This window comes from Chiloscyllium plagiosum, unplaced genomic scaffold (genome assembly GCF_037043375.1).
Source record: "Chiloscyllium plagiosum isolate Xiang-an unplaced genomic scaffold, Cpla_swu_hap1 HiC_scaffold_1, whole genome shotgun sequence".
NCBI lineage: Eukaryota > Metazoa > Chordata > Chondrichthyes > Orectolobiformes > Hemiscylliidae > Chiloscyllium > Chiloscyllium plagiosum.
Window position 1 is genome coordinate 154,265,853 of NW_028270139.1, and position 22,888 is coordinate 154,288,740.

The 22,888-nt window shown below is 44.4% G+C and overlaps 1 protein-coding gene across 1 annotated transcript in view; it reads right to left on the reverse strand.

Annotated features, from left to right (window-relative positions):
• The window catches only part of LOC122560228 (interleukin-12 subunit beta-like), a 29,627-nt gene extending 11,910 nt beyond the window's left edge, over positions 1–17,717 (reverse strand). The window contains exons 1-2 of the mRNA XM_087981402.1: positions 17,591–17,717; positions 2,324–2,557 (exon numbers count right to left, since the gene is read on the reverse strand). Of these exons, the coding sequence (XP_087837528.1) occupies positions 2,324–2,557; positions 17,591–17,717 (361 nt within the window). The remainder of the gene's footprint in view (positions 1–2,323; positions 2,558–17,590) is intronic.
• Between the last annotated feature and the right edge of the window lie 5,171 nt (positions 17,718–22,888).

Below are 22,888 nucleotides of genomic sequence, written 5' to 3' on the forward strand. Positions count from 1 at the left end.
AGTGCTACACCTAGCTGCTGTTTGAACACATTCAATGTTTTGGCATCAACTGCTTCCTGTAGTAATGAATCCCACAGGCTCACCACTCATTGGGTGAAGAAATGTCTCCTCATCTCTGTCCTAAATGTTCCACCCCGATTCCTCAGACTCTGATCCCTGGTTCTGGATGCACTCACCATCGAGAATGTCCTCCCTGCATCTACCCTGTCTAGTCCTGTTAGGATTTTATAGGTCTCTGTGAGATCCCCCTTCATTCGTCTGAACTCCAATCCTAACTTAGTCAATCTCTCCTCGTCCGTCAGTCCCGCCATCCCTGGGATCAGCCTGGTAAACCTTCGCTGCACTCCCTCGAGAGCAAGAGCATCCTTCCTCAGGAAAGGAGACCAGTCATTACCTAGTGCCAATCTACTATCTTTTCCCCATACCCTCACACAGTAATTGGATCCAAATAACCATCCAATGTCCTCATTTGAAACTACCTCCACCACATTTCCAGGCAGTACATGCCAGACCCTAACTACTCTGTGAAACGTTTGTCCTCACTTCACCCTTGTTTCTTTTGCAAGTTACTTGAAATCTATGCCGTCTTGTTCTTGTTCCTTTGATGAGGAAGAACGGATTCTCCATATCTACTTCCAGTTCGCACATGATTTTGTAAACCTCTTTCAGGTCTTCTCTGAGAATTCTTCTCTCCAAGGAGAACAGTCCCAACTACTTTGATCTATCCCCAGAACTGAAGTTCTGCATCATTGGAACCATTCTTGTAAACCACTTCTGTCTTCTCTCTGAAGCATTCACATCTCTCTGTATTATGGTACCAAGTACGGCACACAATACTCCAGCTGGGGTCTAACAAGTGCTCTGTACAAGCTCAAAATCATGTCCTTGCTCTTGTACTTTGTTTTACTGGATTAACTCAATGAACCATATGTTATATTGTCCCCAATTCATGTATTTTTACTGCCAAGTGCTCTGACCATTTGGTACATTGTTTTGACTTCTGTTAGCTCTATACTTTTATGCTGCAGATTCCAATTCACCAGAATACGAATTGAGACTGTACCAAACATTCGCTTAAGAAACTTGGCAAAGAGCCAGGAGGAAGATGAGGGTGGATTATTTTTACACAATGTGATTTGGAATGTCTCACCCCAAAAAAGTGTTGCAATTAGATTAAACAATAAACTGTCTCAAGAAAGTGGCAAAAATCCTTTCAAGGGGAAAATTTGCTAGGCCATGGTGAAACTGCAGGCGAGCGAGAGTAATTGGTCCTTTAACGAAAGTTCAGTAGAGCTAATGGGTTGAATGGCCTCCTTCTATATTGCATCATTCTATGGTTCATATGGAGTGGGGTTCGACCTTGTGGTTCTAACTACAATCAAGCGCAGTTTCTCACGGCTACAATTACACTGATGGAACAGTAATTCTTTAATTTCTAAACGGAAAAACATTTCGGAAAACACAACGGGACTTGGGAGTTCTAGTTCAGGATTGTCTGAAGGCCAACGTGTAGGTTCAGTTGGCAGTTAGGAAGGCAAATGCAATGTTAACATTCATTTCAAAGGGGGCTGGAATTCAAGAGTGAGATGTACTGTTGAGACTATGTGAGACTCTGGTCAGACTGCATTTGGAATATTGTGAGCAGATTGGACCCTGCATTTATTGAAGGATGTGTTGGCGTTGGAAAGGGTCCAGAAAGGGATGATCCCGGACATGAACGGCTTATCATATGAGGAGAGGTTGAGCACTCTGGATCTGTACACGATGGAGTTGAAAGGATGAGGGAGAATCTTATTGAAAGTTATGGAATACTGAGAGGCCTGGATAGAGTGGCTGGGAGAAGATGTTTCCATTAGTAGGAGAGATTAGGATTAAAAGGGCACAGCCTCAGGGTGAAGGAATTACCCTTTAGAACTGAGATGAGGAGGAATTCCTTCAGCCAGAGGGCGGGGAATCTGTGGAATTCATTGCTGCAAAGGCCTGTGGAAGCAAGTCATTGACTATTTTTAAGACAGAGATCGACTGGTGCTTGATTGGATCAAAGGTTACAGGGAGAAGGCAGGAGAATGGAGTTGAGAAACATATCAGCCATGATCGAATGGCAGAACAGATTTGATAGGCCAAATGGCCAAACTCTGCTCCTTTATTTTATGGATATACGTCTAATACTTGTGGAGTCATGCCATTAAACTGAGCTCTTCACAGATAGAAGTGGGGAATACTGAATGCAAGGTAGAGCATACATTTTAAAAAGAACAAAAATTCATAAAGAAGCTGGAGATCCACATTTTCCCATAGTTTCACCCCCACCCTTGCCACTTACTTGTACTGGAAAAGATGGGGGATCGGTCCTTCTCGCTGACCACCAAGTAGGTGTGGTTCACCATTGTCCCATTCTGCCAACACGTGTAATTCCCGGCGTCTGGCTGATCCACATTCCGCAGGGTGTGCTGCCTCCCAGACTGAAGAGCTATTCCGTTCAGTTTCCAGGTGACCTCAGTGAGAGCTGGTGCCTCGCAGATCAAAGTGAGGTCCGCTGCCCGTTCCACAATGCTCACTGTAATCAGTCAGAAGCAGTCACTCTGACAGTTGCAATCCCACCTTTGAAGCAGAAGCTTTGAGCCTTACTCTAAAGACCTGAGCGCATAACAAAATCTGGGCTGGTGCTCTCAATACTGTACCGCAGGTGGGTCACACTGTCAGAGTTGTTGATTGTTGGATACTAAGATCCCTTGGCACCATTTAAAAGAATGATAGGGTGGGGCTCTTCTTCTTACTGCCCTCCCTCCAATATCACTAACAGAAACAATTGGGTCATAATCTCACTGCTCTTTTAGCTGCATCATTCTATAACCATGAATTTAGTCACACATACGGAAGTATAAATCTTTGGAATGGTACTAAACCCCAAAATATTACATTACAGGAAAGCTGTTTTTAGTGAGCTTTTCAGTTGTCTCTGACCGAGTTTTATGTTAAGAAGTGATAGGGTGGGAGCAGACATTCTATTACCATTACTGCAAGCTCTTTAAGAATGTAAGCTTAACCTGTGTCTCCCCTATTTTATTCAGCCAGTCCAGTTTCCACCTATCTCCCCTTTCTTCATATTATTAATTTTCTTTTTACCTTTCGAATCCTTAAAGGCATCAGGGTTATGAGGAGGAAGCAGGAATTTGAGTTCAGTTCGAGGAATCCCCATGATCATATTGAATGGCAGAGCAGGCTTGAAAGGGCCAAATGGCCTACTCCTCATATCTATGTTTCCACATATCCATTCCAATACTCTCCTGATCACCCAGTCTTCTTGACAATCTTAGACTCATCATTCTGACCTTAATCCTCACTCAAGTTCCACTCTTGTGCTTTGACGCGTTACGTTGACTCTGGCTCACCAATGCCTCAAATTTAAAATTCTCACATTCACATTCAAATCCCTCCATGGCTTTGCCCCCTCCCTTTCTCCACAAACACTTTAAGGTACAGCCCTTAAGAAAATATCGTTCTCCGCCAACTCCAGCCTCGCCCAGGTTCTGCAATGTCTTTCCCTCACCATGTTGAGTGTTCACCAGTGTAAGTCCAAAGCTCTGAAATTGGCTCCGCAAACCTATCTTTCCTCTCTTTCTCTCTCTGTCTATTTCTGTCCACATTCAGAAACATTCAATTCTCACAACCTTTGATGAAGCTGTTAGCCAGCTCACTTAATATCCCACCAAGCTATCATTTTGTTGAACTACACCACTGTATTGTATCTGAAATGTTTTATTACATTGAAGTGTTGCAAAAATCCAAGGAGTTATTCACAAAAATTGCAACAAATGCTTGGCTTGTATTTTTAACATCTTAATTCTCTTGAATATTCCTCTGCAGCAGAACAATTCCCACTTTGCTTGCTTATAATGGGTAGGATCATTAGTTACCGACAAAGGTGATAGACTTATGCACGAGATAAACAGGTCATAAACAGGTACGACCTGATCTCCATTTCAGACACTTGGCTGTTGGATAGCATGGATTGGGACCTGAATCTTGAATGATACAGGATGTTTAGGAATGGCAGGAAAGTAGGAAAAGGTGGAGGGGTAGCTCTGTTACTTAATGATGGTTTCAGCTCAGTCAGGAGACAGAATCTAAATTCAGAAAACAAAGATGTAGAAACAGTTTGGGTACAAGTTAAAAATGTTAAAAGCAAGAAGTCACTTGTGGGAGTGATGCACACACCACTCTACAGGTAACTATATGACAGTTCTCATATTAGGAAATAATGAAAGCTTTTCTGAGATGCATGTTGATAATCATCGGAAATTTAATCTGCATATAGACTGGAAAAGTCAAATGGGCAAAGGCAGCCTTGATGACGAATTCACAGAATATTTTTAGGATAGTTTATAAGAATAGCTAAGTTCTGAAGACAACCATAGAGCATGGGTACAGTATTGTGCAGCAAGGTAGGACCAGTTAATAATTTATCACAAAGATTGCCAAAAACTACAACAACCAAAATATATTTGGATCACTCTACTTGAGGGAATGAGATGACTTTGTTTAAATTGAAATGAGGGCAACTATGAGGGCATGAAGACAGAGTTGGCTAAAGTGAAATAGCAGATCAGGTTAAAGGATAGATCACTACAGAAGCAGTGGCAAGCATTTGAGGGGAGATTTCTGAAAACACAGAATCAATACAATGTAACAAGTAAGAAAATTTCCAAGGGACTGACCCACTATTCATGGTTAACTACAAATGTTAAATATCACATCAAACAAAAGAAAAAAAAAACATGCAATTATGCAAACTCAGGTGACAGGCCAGAGGATTGTAAAGAATATAACAGCAAAGTGTCCAAAAACATTAATAAGGCATGATAAGTTTGAATACAAGCGAAAACTAGCCAGAAAAATAAACCCAGATGGTAAGAGTTTCTATCGATATTTGAGAAGGAAAGAGTTGACAACGTGACTGTTGTTTCTATAGAAAATGAGACTGGAAAATTAATAATATAAAGTAAGAAAATGAAAATGGATTAAATAGGTAGCTTGCACCAGTCTCCACTGTACAGGATCCAAATAATATCGCGGATATTGCAACAATCCGGGAAATGGAAATGAGGAAGGAACCCAGAGAAAATCACAATCAGCTGAGAAGTGCTACTTAGTAAATTGCTGGGACCACAGGTCAGTTAGCTTAACATCTGTCATAGGGAAATGTTAGAAGCTATCATTAAAGACATTATTGTAGGGCACTTGGATAAGTTCACAATAATCAGGAAGAGTCAACATGGTTTTGTGAAATAGAAATCATATTTGCCCAAACTATTGGAGGAGGCAATACATGCTAACAGGGTGGCTCAGTGGTTATCACTGCTGCCTCACACTCTAAGGACCTGGGTTTGATTCCACACTTGGGCAACTCTCTGTGTGGAGTTTGCATATTCTCCCTGTGTCTGCGTGGATATCCTCCAGTTGCTTGAGTTTCCTCCCACAGTCCAAAGATGGATTAGCATACAAAATTGCCCTTATCTCCTATAACCTCTTCTGTCATACAGAAGCTTAACACATGCACCAGCAAGTTCAGGAACAGCTTCTTCCCGGCCAATATTAGCCTGATAAATAGACTGTCTAACTTCAAATAATGCTGACCTTGCCTAGTGCATGTCCTGTCCGACATAACCTCTATGCTTCTGACTAAGTTTTTTTTTTAATGCCTCAAGATCTGCCTGTACTGCTGGGAAACAAAGCTTTTCACCATACCTCGTACGTGTGACAATCAATCAAGATGATGTAGCCATGGGAAATGCAGGGATAATGGGACAGGATGGGATGGTCTTTGGACGGTCAGTGTGGAATTGATGGGCCAAATGGCATGCTTCCACACTGTAGGGATTCTCAAACAAAAATGCTGCGGGTAAAGGGGAATTGGACTTAGATTTCCAGAAAGTGTTTGATAAGTTCCACATCAAAGGTTATTATGGGGAACAAAAGATCATGGAGTAGAAGATGGCGTATTGGCTTGCATAAAAGATTGAAAACCATGATCAGAAAACTAAAAGAATGTTGGAAATCTGAAACCAAAACAGAAATCTCAGGTTTGGCAGCATTTGTAGAAAGAAATCAGAGTTAATATTTATTAACCTGTCTTCTGAACAGGACAGAAGATTGTTGGCTATCTGGAAGCAGACAGCAAATGTAAATGAATTTGTCTTTGGTTGGCAAAATGTAATGAGTGGTGTGACACAGAGATATGTGCTGGGACATCAACCATTTACAATTCATGTAAATGATTTATATAAAGGGTGGATGGGCCTACTTCTTTAATTTGTATATCCATATGTTACTTTGTTTTAACAAATTACATTAAAGTCCTCCTGACTGAAGAGGAATGAATTTTCCTTCTGATGCTGGCAGTCACTGCAAGCCAACAATATATATCACAGAGCTTGAAGATCTGAATCTGAGACACTTACATTTGTCTGGAAATCCATCCAACTCAGAGCAACTGGCCAATGTAGCGATGGAAATAAGCAGGCGAAGGAAGAGGAACCACATCTAAAGTAGGAGGAAAGAGAAGTGCTCAATAAGATCCTTTACCACTGTAATATGTTAAACACACGATCACCACTTCAGACATCTTCTTGTCACTTTTCCAATGGATTACATTTTATTAATCTGTTACTTCACATCTCTCATACTTTCAAAAGCTTCATTGCTTTAGGTCTTTTCCAAAAAGTCAAATAAAAAAAAACTCTGTTCATTGTTCTGTTTCTTTGTTTGCTTTCTAATTGATCATGTTTTGGATACTCTTTCACGTTGGCTTCAAAAGCCTCAGATACTTAGAACCAGTCAAGGCCAACACACTCAAATTATGTTGATCACCATGACCAATTTCAGATGCTAATACTTATCCCAGATCTCTGCCTCTGGGATGTTTTCCATCTGTACTATTGATAAAAAAAATTGTGATTTTGGAGATTTGTTGTTCAGGTTGTGGATCAGGCTGTAAATTTGCTCGCTGAGCTGGTAGATTTGTTCCCAGACGTTTCATCACCATGCTAGGTAACATCATTAGTGATCCTCCGATGAAGTGCTGTTCTGTCCTGTTTGCTGTTTATGTGTCTTGGTCTGTTGTGGTGGGTGATATCACTTCCGGTTCTGTTTCTGAGAGGTTGGTAAATGAGGCTCCAAATCGATGTGTTTGTTAATGGAGTCCTCGGATGCTGCCTGAATTGCTGTGCTCTTCCAGCACCACTGATCCAGAATTCCAGTTTAAATGCCAAGCCTCCAGGAATTCCTGTCTGTATCTTTGTTGAGCTTGTCTCAGGATGGATGTATTGTCCCAGAATAACTGATCTCCCTCTTTGTCTGTGTATATGGATACGAGTGATAGCTGGCACAGATGAAGAGGGACACCGGTTCAACTGAGACAATACCTCTATCCTGGGACAGGCTAAACAAAGACATGTACGGGAATTCCTAGAGGCCTGGCATGCAAACCGGAACTCCATCAACAAATATATAGATTTGGAGCCCCATTTACCAACCTCTCAGAAGAAGAACCGGAAATGATATCATCCACCACAACAGAGCAAGACGGATAAATAGCAAACGGGACGGAACACCAGCGCTTCATCAGAGACGCACTGATGATGTGATAGAACGTCTGGGAACAAATCTTCCAGCTCAGCGAGCAAATTTACAGCCCCCCAAACATTATGTTTTTCTCTCCTATCATGTTTACTTTCCTTTCTTCTTTCACATACTCCCATGTCTATACCTAGTCACTGCTCACCTTCCTCTATCAGTATTTCGCTTGTTTTGCTTTGCATTTTTCTTAATTGCTCTGCTCTGTTCCCTCAGTTTGGTCTCTATATCTCCTATTTTCCCCCTCTCATTGCTGTTCTCAGAATTCCATCTTTACTTCCTGCCATTGGCACTGATTTTATTTTACTTTCCTTGCTCCCTTTCATAGTTTATGTTCCTGTTTGTATCAATGGTGCTGAGGTGGAGAGGGTCAAGAGCTTCAAGTTCCTGGGAGTAAATATCATCAACAATTTGACCTGGTGCATCCACATCGATGCTACAGTCAAGAAAGCACACCAATGCCTCTACTAACTCAGGAGGCTAAAGAAATTCGGCATGTCCAATGACTCTTACCAATTATTATAGATGTACCACAGAAAGGATCCTATCTGCATGCAACACAGCTTGGTGTGGCAAATGCTGTGCCCAAGACCACAACAGACTATGGAGAGTCGTGAACACAGCCCAGTCCATCACACAAACAGTCTATACTTCCCAAAGCCTCAAGAAAGTAGCCAACATAATCAAAGACCCCTTCCACCCCAGTTATACTCTCTTCCAACCTCTTCCACCAGGCAGAAGGTACAAAGGTTTGAAAACACATTTGAAAATAGAATTAAGAACAGCTTCTGACCTGCTGTCCTCAGACTTATGAATGGGCATCTCATATTGGAGTTTATCTCTGCACCTTCTCTGTAGTTGTAATACTACATTCTGTATCCTGTTCTGTCACCCTGATGTACTTATGTAAGGTATGATTTGTCTGAATAGCACACACAGAGCAATACTTTTCACTATGTCTCGGCACATGTGACAATAATAAATCTAGTCCAATCCAAATCGACAATCAAATCCTCCTCAGTCCGAGACTCACCTCTGCTCCCTTCCAATTGTCAGCTTTTTGTTTCCCTCTCTGCCTCTTTGCCTGTTCTTCTACTCCTTTTTCTGTCACTTGACCCCCATTTTACACCCCCCCCATTCCCCACCTCTTGCTCATCCTCTCATTCATATCCTCCAGTTCCCACACCCGCCTAAATTTAACCATGTGCTTCTTCCACATTTAGTGCTATTCCCTTGCCTTCAGATGACTCAGAGATGACTGGACTAAAGCTGACCTGCTCCCAAGCAGAGTTGAAGATTTGAGAGAAAAGTGAGGCTGAGTGGAACTAAGAGGGAGGAGCAGAAACTCGCAAATGATTTATTTAGATTCTTGCATTTTACGTAGTGACCCAGCAGGGAGGTTTTGCTCACTCTTGTGTTTTAATTTTACTTTTGAAGAATGAAGCAATTGTGCAATGTTCCAAGCATCCACGGTGATGATGCACGCAGTTATGCAAGTTATGCAACAGTGTGTGTGACAGTGGTGCTGCAGACCAATGCAATACTGTGCAAATGCATTCAGCATGTACCCGGATTACATACAGCACAATGTCCAAAATAGACAGAGTGCAGCCAAGAGCAATTCTCCAGTCAGCATGCTTTTAGCAAACCATAAGGATAATACATGGCTTGGAGAAGGTGGACGCTAGGAAGTTGTTTCCGTTAGGCGAGGAGACTAGGACCCTCGACACAGCCTTAGAATTAGAGGGGGTAAATTCAGAACAGAAATGCGGAGACATTTCTTCAGCCAGAGAGTGGTGGGCCTGTGGAATTCATTGCCGCAGAGTGCAGTGGAGGCCGGGACGCTAAATTTCTTCAAGGCAAAGATTGATAAATTCTTGATGTTAGAAGGAATTAAGGGCTACGGGGAGAATGCGGGTAAGTGGAGTTGAAATGCCCATCAGCCATGATTGAATGGCGGAGTGGACTCGATGGGCCGAATGGCCTTACTTCCGCTCCTATGTCTTATGGTCTTATAGGAAAACCTGCATTTGTATAGCGCAACAACAATGCAAGGTTCTTTATAGACAATGAAACGTTTCTGAAGTGAAGTTGCATTGAAACCCAGGTGTCAATTTATACATGGCCAGGTCCCAGAAACAGCAATGATAATCTATTCACAGAACCTGTGACCCTGAGAACCCAGGAGGAAGCAGTTGATCTATAGCTGCAAGAAGACTGAGCTCGCTACCCACCCATGAGACATCATATACAATTGCAAGCAATCCAAATGGGTCTTGTTCTTAATCTATTTAAAAATTCAATCTGTGCGCAAGTGAGAATACAACACATGTTAATGGAAAGGACCCATTTATAAGTACAGGGAATGCTCATCTATCAGATGGTTAAAATTATCTCCCTGTATGAGATCATGTTTGCAAGTACATGAGTTTATTAGTCCGGTGCTCATAAATCAGGGACTCTCCGTACTCAAAAAAGACACTACTCTAGCCTCCAATAAATTGTTAGCAATCACCCATCTAGAAACAATTACATTTAAACCAACTTAAACCACTGAGCTCTCCCATCCACAGTAACTAATAATACCTAACCAAGAAAACCCAAGGTACCAGCATCCCACTCCACTTCCCCCATTCAGGAACTATCCCATCAGAGAATCTGCCTGTACACTTTCAGTCTTTTACTGCTACCAGTTAGATGCTAATGTACCCTGCCGCTAAGCTGCTGCGATTGGGTCCCCAGTCTTGAGTTTAGGCAGTAGAAGTAAGTGGTGAATCCTTCATCTCCAGATCAGATGGTCATGGGTTCAAGGCTCACCTGGGGCTAGAGAAGGTTTCACTTAAGAGCTAGGAGCAGAAGCAGACAATTCAGCCCTTTAGCCTGCGCTGCCATTCAATGCAATCATGCTGATCCCAGGTTAGCCTTAACTCCATTTTCCTGCACATTCCTCATAATATCTGTCTATCTCCTCCTTATAATTTATTCATTGTTCTAGAGTCCACTACACACTGGGATAAGGAATTCCACAGATTCATGATCCTTTGAAAGAACTAATTCCTCCTCATTTCTGATGCCGCAGTTTACCCTAAAACCACGACCTGGCATCCTGGATCACCACACAATAGGTAGTATCCATTCCTGATGAAGGGCTCCAGCCCCAAACGTTGATTTTCCTGCACCTCGGATGCTGCCTGACCTGCTGTGCTTTTTCAACAACACCCTCTCAAATCTGATCTATATCTCCATCTGCTCCATTGCTGAACTCAGGGAGTGTTGCACTATCAGAGGTGCTGTCTTTCAGATGAGACATTATACTTAGGCATGTTGGAGACAGCATGGTGCTGTTTTGAAGGGGGAGTCCTGATGAGCTGAATAATGTGTATACAGCTGGTTCTGCAATAACAGGCGTTTCTTCAACACGAATTGGCTTTAATGAGATTGAAGGATTTAGGCCGTTATTTGTAGAATGTGAACTTTCCTTACCTGTACTGGCTATAACACAATTCCAAACCCCATTAGTTTAAATGGCGTGGATTTCGCGTGATTTTCTTATAACGCGAGATCGTACGAGAACGAACATATTGCATTATATCAGAACTGACTGTAATCATTCATAATCTCTATAAAGACCATTACCTAGGCCTCCAGCGAGGACTCAGAGTGATGAGGGAGTTGGTGGAGGCATGGTGGTACTGAAGATCGAGCAGCTTGTGTTCCAGGGCTGCAGTGAAGGGGACTGGTGCCTGTCCACCAGGTTCATGGCCCGTGGCTGAGCACTTAACAAGAAGGACTGTAAAGTTGGATTTTTTTCTTTATTTCTTCATTTTTCTGCCTTTATATTCTATATCTCATTTTAATTTTCCGTGTTTTAAGACCGCGCAGGGGAATGATGACACTATACAACACTTTTCACTATATTTAGTAACAAAATACACTTGACAATAAATTAATCAAGTCAAATCAGAAAGTAAATACAAACATTACTGTTTGAGGGACCTGACTAAGTAAATTGAGTGCTGTACCTCTCCCGCAATAGTGTCACAATTTCTTTATTTACTACTTTACTCTGAGAAGAACTGTAATGTTGAACTTTTAAATTCATTTCTTTAATTTTCTACTTGTACCTAAGATTTTGTACCTAGGTACCTTGTATCTAAGATGGCACCAGGAATAGCAACATTGTATACTTTTTATTATACTCCTGTATCCTTGTACTGGAGTACACAGGACAATAACACCCAATTCCTTAATTTCCTAATTCCCAATTAAGTAATGAGTTCATGGATTCTTAATAAACAGTGCAAAAGTGAGGACTGCAGATGCTGGAAATCAGAGTCTAGATTAGAGTGGTGCTGGAAAAGCACAGCCGGTCAAATAACTTCTTAATAAACAGTCCATCTTGTTTAGTTCTTCCAGAAGTTTGTATTTAGTTTGAATATGAAACTATTATTTTAAATGACAGAGCTCCTTTGCTCTCCCCTGTCTCTAATCAATGCGAACAAATGTCAACCTGGAGAAAGTGAGGACTGCAGATGCTGGAGATCAGACTCGAGAGTGTGACACTGGAAAAGCACAGCAGGTCAGGCAGCATTTGAGGAGCAGAAGAGTCGACATTTCGGGTATAAGCCCTTCATCAGGAAATCAATTAGGTAAGAACAAGGACTGCAGATGCTGGTCACATTGAGAACATGCCATCAAGCCCTAGAGCGGGTCTCAAACCCAGACCATCTGAGAGGACAGTGTTCCTACCACACTATTCCATGAGACCTCCATCCTAGATCTTTAACAACAGTTTAAAACTTCTGGGCAAATAACAGACAAAAGAAAACCGCAGCAATTTTCCAAGTGATCAATTCAGTCTGTGGTATAGGTAAATATATAAGATATTGAATTCAGAAATCAACCAGAAACTGTCATTGATCTGTCATTCACATTAATTATAGAACAGTTAGAACAATCAATAATTTTGCCCATGGAACAAACAGTTATGTACGCCAGATGATCCTATCTTATTAGATTTGGAGATCTTGTTGATGTCTATCAAACAAAAGTGCAATTTTAAGGCAATTACTTTTCTGTTATTTTGCAACTGCATCGAAAACAAATATAAATTCAAAGAACTCAAAGACTGTGACTACAAACAGCCAAAAAATGCAATAACATATACTTAAAAATGTAAACACACTGAAAATAAATTGAGATACATTTAACACAAACATGTACACCAGATACTGCCAAAGTCAAAGCATTGTTTAACCTACCCTTACTGCTTTTTGTCTGCCCTGTTGAAGTCAAGCCTGCTTTGGTGATATTCAGCAGCAATGTATTGACAGGAGATGATGTTTTATACGTGATTACGCCTCCTCATACCAAAAATGGTTTACGCGAATCCAGGCTAGGAGGTTTGCTGATGACACAAAAAAAATTCTTCCATTTCTAGGAATACTTACAACTGAGAAAAAAAAAATTGGAAACCCCTCAGCCAGGTTAATAATGACTTCCATTGCTCAATTATTCGACACATAGGCATTAGCAAAAGCCAATGAGAAATGAGTGCAAGTTCCTTCCTGTCGTTCATGCTCTTCCCCCACCCACGGGCACCACCATGAGAAGAAATGGTTTTCCATTTGAAAACACCAGCTTGGTGTCCAATTTCTCAATGCTGTCACACCGCAATAGCCCCTTGAGTGTTCACTCTGTCTTTGTCGACCCTTTGCACTCGGGTGTAGAGTCAATGGACAGCCGCCTCTTGATATTTCCCACCTCGGGCTGCTTTCAGAGTGTGGGAAAATGGCAGCACAAGTAAATCAGCTGGCAGGATGCATAGCAAGTGGATGGAGATTCAGGCCCTCCATTGGAAGCATGGGGTGGTGGAGGGGTGGTGGTGGGGGGGGGGGAGGTGATGGTGGTGGAAGGGAATGGGGAAGACGGGAAGAGAGAGCTAAATAATTGCAAATCAGATATGCTTGGGATAAAAGGCGGATTGGGTCCCTGTGATTTGATTTTAAGCTTTATTGTCACGTATATACAAGTACAGAAGTACAAGAATACAGTGGAAAGCACACAATGTCATTACGCATGGTGCCATCTTAGATATGAAGGTACCTAGGTATAACAAGTAATAACATGGAGAAACAAAGTTAAAAATAAGGCATTACCTCAGTTCTTGCCATAAGAAGGAAAATGAAGAAATAAGGGTAAAAGTTAACATTATAGTCTTCCTGATATTAAGTGGAAAAATAAAGGTAAAAGTTCATAAGTCATTTGGATAGGACAGTGCTCCCTCAGGACTGCATGCAAAATTTTAGCCTAAATGTTGTCGTCACAGTCTCTGGAGTGGGGCTTGACTGCACAAACCTTCTGCCCTAATTGGTAAGTGTGATTGTACAGAAACCATAGATTGACAGATTGTAGACTGGAGTTTGAAAGTAGCCTGGACCTGATGACATGAGAGTGTACTTTGTTTGTTGGTGGGAATGCATCCCACACCTTTTAGATCTTCTCATATCCTGTTATATATGGACATGGGCCACACTGCAGTTAATGAGTCAATGCTCTAACTAATCAGCCAGTTCTCTGAGGACTCCCACACGATCAGCTGGTGTTGGAATCGGAAAAGTAGCAAATTTCTGGGAATCAGGTTTGGGGGACGAAGCAGCACAGGGTGGGGTGGGGGTGTTGAAGGTACGCAGCTGGTTCAGCGAAGGAACCTTTTTTGCCTTGAGGTTCCTGGCAGTCTGTCCTGTCAGGAACCTAAGGCAGAGTTGGTGCAATCTTCGAGGAGAAAGTGAGGACTGCAGATGCTGGAGATCAGAGCTGAAAATGTGTTGCTGGAAAAGCGCAGCAGGTCAGGCAGCATCCAAGGAACAGGAGAAACGACGTTTCGGGCATAAGCTTTTCCAGCAACACATTTTCAGAGTTGGTGCAACGTCAATCCCACCTCATTAGACCACTGGCTGTGATACCACATGCTGAGGGCTGAGCTAATTCCTTAACTGGACAGGCTTAGCCTCTTGAAAGGCCATGCCAGCCATCTCTCTCTCTCTCTCTCTCTCTCTCTCTGTCTTTGCCCATCTCCAACAGTCCTTGTACCTAGCCATATTTCTACTCAAACATGCTTCCTTCCATGAGCCCAGCAGATAGTCATTAAAATCCCCTCCCTCCGACTGGGAAATAGTTCTGGAAGGCATGCCACTAACATTTCAATGGAACGGTGTTCTGCTGGTCCTCGCCCATTCTACACATGTATAAATTTCCCGAGCACCCTCTCTACCCTGAAGAACATGTTACACGTGCTCCAGGAATGTGTGACGCTGACTTTATAGAAACTAGACAAGATCTATTGTTCCTCATGGGAGCTCAGGATGCAGAAAACTTCTCAGCATGGTTGAGGTGAATCGTTTAGACGCATTCACAAGGATGCTGTATATGCACACAAGGGGGAAACAAAACAAAAGGGTATGTTGACAGGGTGAGATGAAGAGAACTAGGAGGGGGCACAAACCAATGGCCCAGTAGAGCTGCCTCTGCGTTGTCAATAGTCTGCGGCTTTGTAAGTAGCTGACTATCATGGGTGAGGGTTGCAAATGGGGGCCAGCAAGCAAATCACCCATAGCAACCATCAAACATCAACCCAGTCCTGACTCTTCCTATCATTCAGACGTGTGATTTCCAACTCCTGCCACTAGATGGTGATACTTCTCCCTCTGCCAGCTGAAAGATACTGAGGCCAATTCTGGTTCCTCAATGGCACACCACCAATTAAAGGCAGGAATGCCCCACATTTGTATCGTTTAAATTTCACGTCCCAGTATAATTGCATTCTCACACCCAATAATTGGAAATGCCTCTCTATTCGTTATTTTTAACCATTGCATTGATTAATGATGGTAAGGGCAGAAAAAGACCGTTTGCAATTATAAAAGTACAGCCTCGGGAAGTTCCAAAGCACTTGACAATCTATGAGGCACTTCTAAAGTGTAGTGACAATGACAATGACAATGGAAGAAACTCAGCAGCCAATTTCTTCACACCAAGCTCCCACAAGCAGTAAAACGATACTGGCCTGATAATCTTCATTTTTTTCTTATTGGCATAGTAGGGTGAAGTCACCTTTTCCTTTTGAAATAGTGCTGTGGGATATTTTACGGCCACTTGAGGGGCTCGTTTGAAAAATAGCTTCTCTGACAATGCAGCACTCTCTCAGCACTGCACTGGAAGAATCAGCCCGGGGTCGCGTCTTCCAGCCTCTGAGGGACAAGGTCACACAGAATTATCACAGATGTCATGCATTCCATCATAACAACACCAGGCTCTTTATGCATTTTGATTTAGTGGTATTACAAAAGCAGGGGTGGGATAAACGACGGCATGTGTTCCATTGAACAGTGTTCATTAACAGAAGGCAGGCAGTGTTAGAAAGCAAGATAGCAGGTAGTACAGAGTGCTGGTTGAGCGTTCAATTTTGTACCAGCCTTAAAGAGATTCCAATACCTTTGACTCTTAACACATGCTTTTCATAGATCCAGCCAGGGACATTCCCATGAAAACAGGAAAAACCAAACTATCCTGGTGGGGATGAAGGTAAGAACTTTGTTTTAACCAACACTTTATGAATCTGCACTCATGATAAACAGGCAATATATTTATACCTCAAATACTGCAAGGTTTACAGTATTATTCTGTCCAATTATTATCCTTTTTAAAAAAAACTTACTTGTCTCAATATAAATATTGTTCAATTGAATAGCCACATGGAGTATCAACAACTGATTCAATTTCGGGTCAATTTCTCCTCAAATACAGTGATCTACCTTGATATCCAAGTGTGCCATCGATGAGCTGTGATCATATCCGAGACATGAAGACCATTTTCTTTACATAATCATCCTGGCTAGATCCTCCACCCTTTTCTCAGCCATATTTCAAGTCACCTTCATCATGAACATGACAGCCTTCTGGAAATTTCTTCTTTAATCAATCACAGGATTAGGGTGTCTTCGTCAAAGCCAACATTTATTGCCCAGAGGGCAGCGAGTTGTCAGTCTTCAGTCACGTTTAGGTCAGACCAGGTAAACATTGGCAGTCTCCTTCCTTAAATGAATCAGATGGATTTTCCCAACAATCATCACTAATGATGACCATGAATCTACAATCAATTCATGGTCACCATTAGACTCTTACTTCCAGACTTTACTGAGTTCAAATTCCTCCATCTGCCATGGCAGGGTTCAAACCCAGCTGTCCAGGAGGTTACCTGGGTCTCTGCATTAACAGTCTCACAATCGTACCACTCGGCCATTGACTAGGAATTGCTATTATTGGGAGATTTCTTTTTACTGAGTATCACCATTGACTCAAATTTTGTCAGAGATATGTCCATTGGACACACACAACAGCCTCATGATGAACCTACTATTTCCACAGTCAGTTACCTTCACCAGCAATGTCTCCCCCTCAAACAGTGCTTTCGGTTTGAGCAGCTGGTAGTTTATGGGAGTCTTATCCATGTTCCTGTGATAGGGTGAATAGACAAGATTTTTTCCCTGTGGTGGGGGAGCTGAAAAATGTGTTGCTGGAAAAGCGCAGCAGGTCAGGCAGCATCCAAGGAGCACGAGAATCAACGTTTCGGGCATAAGCCCTTCTTCAGGAATGAGGAAGGTGTGCCAAGCAGGCTAAGATAAAAGATAGGGAGGAGTGACTTGGGGGAGGGGTGTTGGGAATGCGATAGGTGGAAGGAGGTTAAGGTCATGACGTCACTTCCGCCCCCACCGACCATGCAGCCTCCGCGATTGCCGCCCAGACAACCGCCTCCACGATCACCAAGAAGACCATCGCCGACAGATTCATGGCCTCTGCCACCGGGAACAACACCGTTTCTGCTGTCGCCGCAGCCACTTCCGCCCCTGGAGTTGCCGTCGCCGCATCTGCTTCTGCCCCCAGTGACGTCACTTACCTGCACAACGACCACGCCGCATGCGTCTCTGCCTCCACGCAAATCTCTGCTCCCGCACCGATCTCCGCCCCACGCCGGTCTCTGCCCCCACACCAATCTCCGCTCCCACGCCTAATCCCGCCCCCATGCCGATCTCCACCCCCATGCCAATCTCCGCCCTCACGCCCAACTCCGCCCCCATCCCTAACTCCACCCACACGCCTAACTCCATCCGCACGCCTAACGCCGCTCCCACTCCCAGCTCCAGCCCCACACCAGGTCCGAGCTGCCAGCCCTGTCGTATTTTCACCATCCCTCCAGACCTCCTCCTCTCTCACGATGAAAGATCAGTCCTCAGCAGAGGCCTCAACTTCATCCCCCTACTCTCCAGGATTAACGAGTTCAACACACGTCGAGACATCAAACAATTCTTCCGCTGCCTTCGCCTCCGCGCCTACTTCTTCAACCAGGATTCTCGCCCACCCTCTGACAACCCCTTCTCCCGCCTTCAACACACCCCATCCACCTGGACACCCCGTGCTGGCCTCTTACCCGCCCTCGATCTCTTCATAGCCAACTGCTGCCGCGACATTAACCGCCTCAACCTGTCCATCTCTCTCATCCACTCCAACCTCTCAACCTCGCAACGTACAGCCCTCCACTCCCTCCGCTCCAACCCCAACCTCACTATCAAAGCGGCAGACAAGGGAGGCACGGTGGTAGTTTGGCGCACCGATCTTTACATTACTGAGGCTAAACGCCAGCTCGCGGACACCTCCTCCTACTGCCCCCTTGACCATGACCCCACCTCTCACCACCAAACCATCATCTCTTAGATCATCCATAACCTCATCACCTCAGGGGATCTCCCATCCACCGCCTCCAACCTCATAGTCCCACAACCCCGCACCGCCCGTTTCTAACTCCTGCCCAAAATTCACAAACCTGACTGCCCCGGCCGATCCATTGTCTCAGCCTGCTCCTGCACCACCGAACTCATCTCTGCATACCTCAACACAGTCCTGTACCCCTTAGTCCAAGAACTCCCCACCTACATTCGGGACACCACCCACGCCCTCCACCTCCTCCATGATTTTCGCTTCCCCGGCCCCCAACGCCTTATCTTCACCATGGACATCCAGTCCCTATACACCTCCATCCCACATCACGAAGGCCTCAAAGCCCTCCGCTTCTTCCTTTCCCACCGACCCAACCAGTACCCTTCCACTGACACCCTCCTTCGACTGACTGAACTGATCCTCACTCTGAACAACTTCTTTTTCCAATCCTCCCACTTCCTCCAAACCAAAGGAGTAGCCATGGGCACCCGCATGGGCCCCAGCTATGCCTGCCTCTTCGTAGGATATGTGGAACAGTCCATCTTCCGCAGCTACACTGGCACCACCCCCCACCTTTTCCTCCACTACATCGATGACTGCATCGGCGCTACCTTGTGCTCCCACAAGGAGGTTGAACAGTTCATCCACTTTACTAACAGCTTCCACCCCGACCTCAAATTTACCTGGACCGTCTCAGACTCCTCCCTCCCCTTCCTAGACCGCTCCATTTCTATCTCAGGCGACCGAATCAACACAGGCATTTACTTTCAACCGACCGACTCCCACAGCTACCTAGATTACACCTCCTCCCACTCTGCCCCCTGTAAAAACGCCATCCCATAATCCCAATTCCTTCATCTCCGCCGCATCTGCTCCCAGGAGGACCAGTTCCAAAACCGTATAACCCAGATGGCCTCCTTTTTCAAAGACCACAATTTCCCCTCAGACGTGGTTGACGATGCTCTCCACCACATCTCTTCCACTTCCCGCTCCTCCACCCTTGAACCCCGCCCCTCCAATCGCCACCAGGACAGAACCCCACTGGTCCTCACCAACCTCCAGATACATCGTATCATCCTTTGTCATTTCTGCCACCTCCAAACAGACCCCACCACCAAGGATATATTTCCCTCCACTCCCCTATCAGCGTTCCGGAAAGACCACTCCCTCCGCGACTCCCTCGTCAGGTGCACACCCCCCACCAACCCAACCTCCACTCCCGGCACCTTCCCCTGCAACCGCAAGAAATGCAAAACTTGCACCCACACCTCCCCCCTCACTTCCCTCCAAGGCCCCAAGGGATCCTTCCATATCCGCCACAAATTCACCTGCACTTCCACACACATCATTTACTGCATCCGCTGCACCCGATGTGATCTCCTCTACATTGGGGAGACAGGCTGCCTACTTGCGGAACGTTTCAGAGAACACCTCTGGGACACCCGCATCAACCAACCCAACCGCCCCGTGGCTGAACACTTTAACTCCCCCTCCCACTCCACCAAGGACATGCAGTTCCTTGGCCTCCTCCATCACCAGACCATGGCAACAGGACGCCTGGAGGAAGAACGCCTCATCTTCCGCCTAGGAACCCTCCAACCACAAGGGATGAATGCAGATTTCTCCAGTTTCCTCATTTCCCCTCCCCCCACTTTATCTCAGTCCCAACCCTCGGATTCAGCACCGCCTTCTTGATCTGGATCAGTGGTGCTGGAAGAGCACAGTAGTTCAGGCAGCATCCGAGGAGCAGTAAAATCGACGTTTCGGGCAAAAGCCCTTCATCAGGAATAAAAGGCTTTTATTCCTGATGAAGGGCTTTTGCCCAAAACGTCAATTTTACTGCTCCTTGGATGCTGCCTGAACTGCTGTGCTCTTCCAGCACCACTAATCCAGAATCTGGTTTCCAGCATCTGCAGTCATTGTTTTTACCACTTTCTTGACCTGCAATCTTCTTCCCGACCTCTCCGCCCCCACCCCCTCTCCAGCCTATCACCCTCACCGAAGCCTCCTTCCACCTATCGCATTCCCAACGCCCCTCCCCCAAGTACGTCCTCCCTATCTTTTATCTTAGCCTGCTTGGCACACCTCCCTCATTCCTGAAGAAGGGCTTATGCCTGAAACGCCGATTCCCGTGCTCCTTGGATGCTGCCTGACCTGCTGCACTTTTCCAGCAACACATTTTTCAGCTCTGATCTCCAGCATCTGCAGTCCTCACTTTCCCCTGGGGTGGGGGAGTCCAGAACTAGACGGCATAGGTTTAAGGTGAGAACGGAAAGTTTTAAGAGGGACCTAATGGGTAACCTTTTCACACAGAGGGTGGTGTGCGTAAGGAATGAGCTACCAGAGGAAGTGGTGGAGGCTGGTTACAATTATAACATTTAAAAGGCATCTGGATGAGGGTATGAATAGGAAGGGTTTTGAGGGATATGGGCCAATTGCTGGCAAATGGGACTAGATTAATTTAGGATATCTATTCAGCATGGACAGACTGGAGGGCCTGTTTCCCTGCTATACATCTCTGTGACTCGATGACTTTAATACTGTAACCATTTTTTTTGTCAATGTCTGATTGTAATCTGGTGAAACTGAATAAGCTGGGTCTCATGTTGTGCTGGTCTATACTGTGAAATCTTAGCATCACAGAACGGAATTGTTACCTTTCGTCCACCATCCAGAGGTGATCGTGAAATCTGCAATCACTTTCCTGCTTGTTTCAAGGCAAAGACTTAGATACATCATGGAGAGACTGGGTGTCCATCCTGTCAATTTTCATTGACGTAGTTGGCAACTTTTTCCTCCAATCACAGCCAGGATGGTACGGTGACTCAATGGTTACCACTGCTACCTCACAGCGCTAGGGACCCAGGTTTGATTCCAGTCTCAGGCGACCCCTGTGTGGAGTTTGTTCATTCTCCGTGTGTCTGTGTGGGTTTCCACCCACAGTCCAAGGATGTGCAGGTTAGGTGGATTGGCCATGCTACAATGTCCAGGATAGTGCAGGCTAGCTGTGGTAAATGTGGGGCTGGTTCTGGGTGGGAGGCTTTTTGGAGGGTCAGAGTGGCCTCTTTCAGCATTGTAGGGATTCCACTTGCTATGCTTTTCCTGGTTTGCACTTGTATTCTGAGGCATTTACTTGTATGGAGATCCTTCTCTGATCTTTAACTTTCTCATCTGATACCTTGAATTCATGAATTGCTGCACAATTACGTTGGCTTTGTAATCTCAAAGCCTTTAAGTTTGAATTGAGTTATCTACTATTTCTTCTTGGCACCACGCTGCCATATTAGGGATGGGATTGGCAACAGTTTGGAGATGCCAGTGAGCTGGTAGGCTTGAAGTCATGTGTTTATGTGTGGAGACATGAGGAGCTGGTAGACAGGTGTGTGTTTTGCTGTTCTACAAAGTAGACTCACATCAGGGACATCAGTGATCAAGAGGTGCAAAGTTTAGAATTCCTTAGTTAAAAGTTGAGCTATACATGAAGTGTTGGAAGTGAATATTTTTATTTTTGGCTGAAGATAAGGTGGTCAAAAGTATATACTGTGTGCAGAGAAATGAGGAGCGAGACGTACAAGTGATAGAGGACCAATAAAGGAGAAAGATAATTTGAGTGTCGTTTCACCAGTGAACTGGTCTTCAGTTCAAAATGTAGCTGCATTGATGGATCACTTCTGTTCCCTGGAGAATCCCCAGTTTTAATCATTCGACACAAAAACAAACAGAAATGGCTGGAACAACCCAGCAGGTCTCAAAGCATCTGTGGAGAGAAAGCAGATTTAACGTTTGGGGTCCAGTGATCAGTAATTTGGGTTCCCTGGCTAAATATTTCTGACATGGCAAAGCTATGGGTAGGAAAATGGGATGAGAATATTTAGATGTTTTGTCCAGCACAGACTCGCTGGGCCACAGGGCCTTTTTCTGTTCAGTCGTCCTCCATGACTATGTGGCAAAGTTTGTTTGGTAACAAGCTCATGTGGTGTCTTTGGATGTGAATTTTCTCACCCCTTTATAGGCATATTATATATGTGTAAGCGGTGTTGATTTGATAAAATTGGAAAGGCAATAATATCTTGCTTGTCAACCATTCTGCCAACCCACCCACTGAGCCACATACTTCCATAAGGGCAGGCGTTGGCTGAGTGATATTCTGATGCGACTACTAACCCAGAAACTCAGCAAATGTCAGGGCCTTGCCACATCAGATGATGGAACTTGAATTCAATTAAACGTACTCTGGAATTCAAAATCTACTAATGACCGTGAAACTGTTGTCGAGAGGGGAAAATATCTCCATCTGGTTCACTTCAGGGAAGGAAATCTGCCGTCCTCACTTGGTCTGGCCTGTGTGTAACTCCAGACCCACAGCAATGTGGTTGACTCCCAACTGCCCTCTGAAATGGCCCAGCAAGCCATTCAGTTGAAGGACAGCTAGGGATGGGCAATAAGTGCTGGCCAGCCAGCTCACTTTCCACATGGGAAT